The sequence below is a fragment of the Tinamus guttatus genome, unplaced genomic scaffold (genome assembly GCF_059628265.1).
Source record: "Tinamus guttatus ecotype Peru unplaced genomic scaffold, ASM5962826v1 Tinamus_guttatus_pri_ptg000115l, whole genome shotgun sequence".
In the NCBI taxonomy this organism is placed as follows: Eukaryota; Metazoa; Chordata; class Aves; order Tinamiformes; family Tinamidae; genus Tinamus; species Tinamus guttatus.
Genome location: NW_028288649.1, coordinates 950,326 through 955,907, shown reverse-complemented (window position 1 = coordinate 955,907; position 5,582 = coordinate 950,326). Strand labels below are relative to the sequence as shown.

The 5,582-nt window shown below is 40.7% G+C and overlaps 1 protein-coding gene across 1 annotated transcript; it reads right to left on the bottom strand.

Annotated features, from left to right (window-relative positions):
- Positions 1-3,983: 3,983 nt before the first annotated feature.
- LOC104568645 (putative G protein-coupled receptor 141) lies at positions 3,984-4,847 on the bottom strand. Its single transcript, XM_010215545.2, has one exon. It carries the CDS (start codon positions 4,845-4,847, stop codon positions 3,984-3,986), a length of 864 nt encoding a protein of 287 aa, XP_010213847.2.
- Between the last annotated feature and the right edge of the window lie 735 nt (positions 4,848-5,582).

Here is a 5,582-nt window from a genome sequence, read left to right as displayed (position 1 = left end):
AGCACCTTTAGTTGAACTTCTCTTTAGTCCTAATCTTTCTTATGTAATCTATATTCCATGTTATTTTTGTGTAAAATAAAGGACAGAAGAAAGGAAATTATGAGGAGAGAGACATAAGAAGTTCAGTTAACTATGGCAGAGGAGAGTGACAGGGAAATGAGGTGAATATACTTATATATGTAGAAAAACATATGGTGAACTATGAGAAAAAAAGAGAAACAGATAAAATGTGAATGTGATGGAAGAACTGGAAAGAAGCATATAAAATGTGTTCTAATATTAGAATATAGTATTACAGAAACATACATGTGCACTGAGGAAACAAATACCATTATTTTATATCAATAATATATTTATAATTTAGATATATTTTTGTCTAAATATTTCATATGTTTAAAACACACATGGATTTCATTAGTCAGTAAGACTTAATATAGACTTTATATAAAAAAAGTGTTAGCAACATAACTCTTCAAAAATAGATAGAAATGAAATATGTAGATTGCCCGATCAACACTATATCAGCATATGGAGCACAGAACAGCCCTCTCATTAAAGAACTAAAAAGATAAACGCTTAGCTTTATGGGAGTTAAAGTCATGTCTAAGTCTGTGGTATCTGTTATGGTAGTTGGCTGATCAGAACTAAATGATTTCACAACTGTCCCTAAAATCTGGAGAAATTGCAGTCTTGTAGGAATTACATGATTCATTACCATAGCTGAGGATTTGCACCTGACACCCCTCTCTCTAGTCTTGCATGAAAGTGCCTTCCAAACACTGCCATATTTGCATAAAATCCTTGGGCCATGTAATTTCCTTTCTGACTCCCGAACTTGCACCCTTCTATAGGGTGACCTGGATGAAGGCACAGAGTGCTCCCTCAGCAAGTTTGCTGATGACACGAAACTGGGAGGAGTAGCCGATACCCCAGAGGGCTGTGCTGCCATCCAGAGGGACCTGGACAGACTGGACACCTGGGCGGTGAAAAACCTCATGTGATTCAACAAGGCCAAGTGCAAGGTTCTGCACCTGGGGAGGAATAACCCCAGACACCAGTACAGGCTGGGGACCGACCTTGTGGAGAGCAGCTCTGCAGAGAAAGACCTGGGTGTCATGGTGGATGATAAGTTGACCATGAGGCACCAGTGTGCCCTCGTGGCCAAGAAGGCCAAAGGGATCCTGGGGTGCATTAAGAAGAGCGTCTCCAGCAGGTCGAGGGAGGTGATCCTGCCCCTCTACTCAGCCCTGGTGAGGCCGCATCTGGAGTATTGTGTCCAGTTCTGGGCCCCCCAGTACAAGAGGGATGTGGAGCTGCTGGAGAGAGTCCAGCGCAGGGCCACAAGGATGATCAGGGGCCTGGAACATCTGCCCTATGAGGAGAGGCTGAGGGAGCTGGGCCTGTTCAGCCTGGAGAAGAGAAGGCTGAGAGGGGATCTAATCAGTGTATATAAATACCTCAAGGGAGGGAGTGCAGAGGACGGTCATGGTCTCTTTTTGGTGGTGGCCACTGATAGGACTAGAGGAAATGGCCGGAAACTGAAACATCAAAAATTCCATAGGAACTTAAGGAAAAATTTCTTAACAGTGAGGGTGACAGAGCACTGGAACAGGCTGCCCAGAGAGGTTGTAGAGTCTCCTTCTCTGGAGATCTTCAAAACCCGCTTGGATGCAGTCCTGTGCCACGTGCTCTAGGTGTCCCTGCGTGTGCAGGGGGGTTGGACTAGATGATCTCTAGAGGTCCCTTCCAACCCTAAGCATTCTATGGTTCTATGATTCTATAGTGGACTGCTAGACTCACAAGCTGCATCAAGTGGCTCCAGTCTTCACAGAGGTCATCACAGAAATACCGGTCAGTAAGAAAAGGCAGTAACACAGGTTACTTCTTCAAATAACAATCTTTTTATTTGGTCACATGAGTCCAGTATTCAGAGCAGCCAAAAAAAAAAAAAAAAAAAAGTGCTTGTTGCCTCACCTAAAGCTTACTTAGTTCTCTTAAATGCTTTGGTAGATCCAATTTAACCCATCTTTCTCTGGTGCCCCTCTTTGCAGACCCTGCCTCTTGCCTTTTCTTCTTCAAACCTCTTCTAAAGTACCAATACTTTTCACCTCTAGGGTCTCTTACCAGCTAAGTGTATCTAAAAGCCACTGGTTCAGGCTCTTTTCATTCATTTCAGAATCTGGCCTTTTGCACTTTAGCTCTCTTGTATGGTATTGTAGCTCTAACTACTGCCTTGGAAAATCACAGGCTGAGAAGACAGTACTGTATGAACAACAGCAGACCTGATAAGCCTAGAGAAGCCCTAAAGCCAGAATTTTCAAGAGCATGAAGGATTTGCTGAAGCTCCCCCATACATCCCCCACTTTTTAAAAGAGGCCGAAAGGATCCTGTAACTGCTGGGAGCTTTTGCAAAACCAGGATTAAGATATGATTAAAGGCAAAAATGTTTATTCAGGATTGGCAAAGTGGACATAGATGCTTTTGTTCAAAGAAATTCCTTAAGTCTGAGGCATCGCTAGCACTGCTTGATAGGTGTAGCGTTTTTTAACTCTCTCAGATCAACTTCTGGCCTTTTTGAATCCAGGTGTCATAATAGTCTTGGAGCAAAGACCGAAAGACTACAAATCATGAGAACAAAGGGGCTAGTTTATAGCCCCTTTTTAAGGGGGGAGCATAGTCCTGTGGGACTCTTGGAACCCAGATTGGGAGCAATCTGGTCTCAAGGTGTTGAGATGCAGAAAGAAGCAGTGGGGCCTTAGGCAGAAGTGTTAGAGGCTTTCTCCACTGAGTAGAACATGCAGAATTCAGTCACGAAAATAACTTTTACTATGACAATAAAGATGAAACAGAGATTCCCAGAACAGATGCAGTTCCTGAGGGAAGACTATTAATGATTTCATTCCACTTTTCAAGGTCACAAGGAATATAATCTGTCTAGTGGAGGAAACATACACACCAGCATGAATTTGTATACACACTCATGAGCTGAACTGATTAAACAGAGTTCAGCTAGTTTATTCTAGTTTTGCTTTGTTATATCTGTAAATGAAAAAAATATGGCATCTAACAATAAATCAACAAGGCAACTGAAAGTGAGCAGACATCAAAGAGATTTTCTGCTCAAAGCCTTTTTCTGAAGGCTAATAAAATATTTCCTTCTTACAAAGGGTAGCTGTTCCTTCAATGGAGGATCAGATCTCTCAATTCTGAATCTAGCTACAGTTATCATGGGCAGGGAATTACAGTAACTTCTTTTTCTTAGGCTACTATGGGCATAAGTATTAACATCATTAGGTCCAGTCCTGGTGGGAGAGTCACTTAAGAGAGAAGTTTTGAAACTCATGGCTGGTTCACCTCTCATTCACTCTAAATGTCTAATGACCATAATTCAATGATCTGTTGCTTTTTTGAAATGAGGCAAATGAGGGTCAAGTAGTGAGATTTACATGTTTTCATTTCATTTATATCTAGGTTGTACAGGTAAAGAAAAGAAGGCTTCTACTAAACCATTTCATTTATATCCTGTTTTCAGCCTTGTTATTTAAAATCAATAGTACAAAAACCTGTCCAGCAAAATGCCTCTCTTTTCTCTTTCATCAGTATCACAAATGTCAGAAGAAATTGTTAATCCTTCACAGTATAGCATTTATTGGATATAGTGGTTTGTTGCAATGGAGAAACTTTGGGGAACAAAGAGAAAGGAATGGATACCAGAATCATTAGAGAGAGAGGACAGCTGAGGAAAATCTTAATGAGCTTCAGGACATGACACTTATACACAATAAGGCTGATGCTTCTACATGCAAGAGAGAAGATAAAAAAAACCAGTAACTTCAGAAATATATATCTTACAAGACTGCAAAACCTAGAGAAACTACAATCCTGTAAACTCAGGCTGAAAAGTTCGGTAAAGTCCTGACAGCTTTCTTCTGCCAAGGGCCAGTATTGACAGACTACAGCTGGATTTCCTAGTAGTTCACAATTCAGTGGGCTATTCCAGCTGTGAAGCACAACATATCCAAGCAGCACATTGTTGTTAAAGCTAGGAAAATTTCATTGTATGGGAATAGTTTATGGTCTTTATCCACATTGTAGTTTTGGATGTAATATATTCTGAAAACATGATGAGGCACAAAGCACACTAATGTTACTAAGATGAAGAAGAAACTCTTTACCTGAGCCCTGAATTCAACATGGGAGTAGATGTCAGGCCAATATTTCACAGCCAGTCTATAGATGACAGCTAACTGGATTGTGGTGACCACAGTGCAAATCACCACCAAAATTCCAACTAAGCAGTAGTTTGCTATCACTATAGGTTTCTCCTGTATCTCCTGGTGGAACTGAAAGCATTCAGAGGAATCATATGTTTTAAAAGTTCCGTAATAAGAGAGAAAAACAGGTGAGATCACCAGTGTCCCAAACATCCAGACAGCAGTCACCCCCACTGTAGTGTAGCACTTCTTAAACTCTAGTTGGAAGCGACGTATTATGATGATAGAAATGTAAAAAGTGAAGGTGGTGTACATGTGGAGATAGGTCATGGCACTGACTAGCCTGCAGGTGAACGTGCTGAATTTCCACTCACGTAAAATGTAGTAGCTGAGGCGGAAGGGGATGCTGAGGAGCAGGAGGGTGTGCAGTACCAGGAGGTTGATCATGATAATGGTCATCACAGATTGCGATCTCCTTCGAAACAAGTGATGGGACATCACGATGACCCCAAGAGTGCCACCAGCCAAGTCAATGCTGTACAGTGCTATGAGGATGGAGCGGAGACTCTCGGAGACTGCAGTCAGTGTTTCATTTGAGGAATGTGTCTGCTGAGTTAAGCTGATGTTAGGCATCTTCCTAAGTGTTCCTTGGGAGGTTACTGAAAATGAAGAATGGGATTTTTAAAAATAGTGTCATACTGTCTTTGCTCCCCTTAATTGTTAATTATGGAATAGCCCAGGCTATTCCATTGTTTTTGAAATAGTGTTATCCAATGTAGCATATGATCTTATAAAAGTTGGTATACTATATAGGATAGCCGTAAACTGTGCCTTTTGGCGTTAAAGCCATATCGCGTGTAATTATGAATGATTTTTCATATACTAAGCTACATTCCAGGGTTCTTTTCTAATTATTTTCATCTAGACTTGTCCTTTTGGAATAGTCAAGACACAGTCTGTTCATAAATTATACAAGTTTAATTTGCAGCCATCTTACAAAGCTAAAATTGAAAGTTGGAAAAATACTGGAATGTAAAGAGGTTTCATATATAAGCTGTGGATGAAGAGACCTGAGCCAGCTTTTTATCATCCTGCTAGATGACTGCAGGACAGGTGTGAGGCAGCTGCAGATTTTGGTTTTGAGATTCGTAGAGCACATTGAAAATAGGATATGCAGAAGAAAAATCAATTTCTTCTTGCTTTTAGCTCCCAGGCTTTTTGCTACAGAATTTCACCTAAGCTACTCTATCGTGAAAAGTGAAGAAGAGTTGAAAATGAATTTAGTAACAGTTTTCTGAAAGATATAAACCTATTGACACCTGTTGAACATAGCAATGTATAGCAGCATTCTTATTTAGAGAAAAAGTA

What these genes read in the sequence shown, in the direction of transcription:
- LOC104568645 (XM_010215545.2), bottom strand. Translation starts at nt 4,847, where the DNA reads ATGCCTAACATCAGCTTAACTCAGCAGACACATTCCTCAAATGAAACA.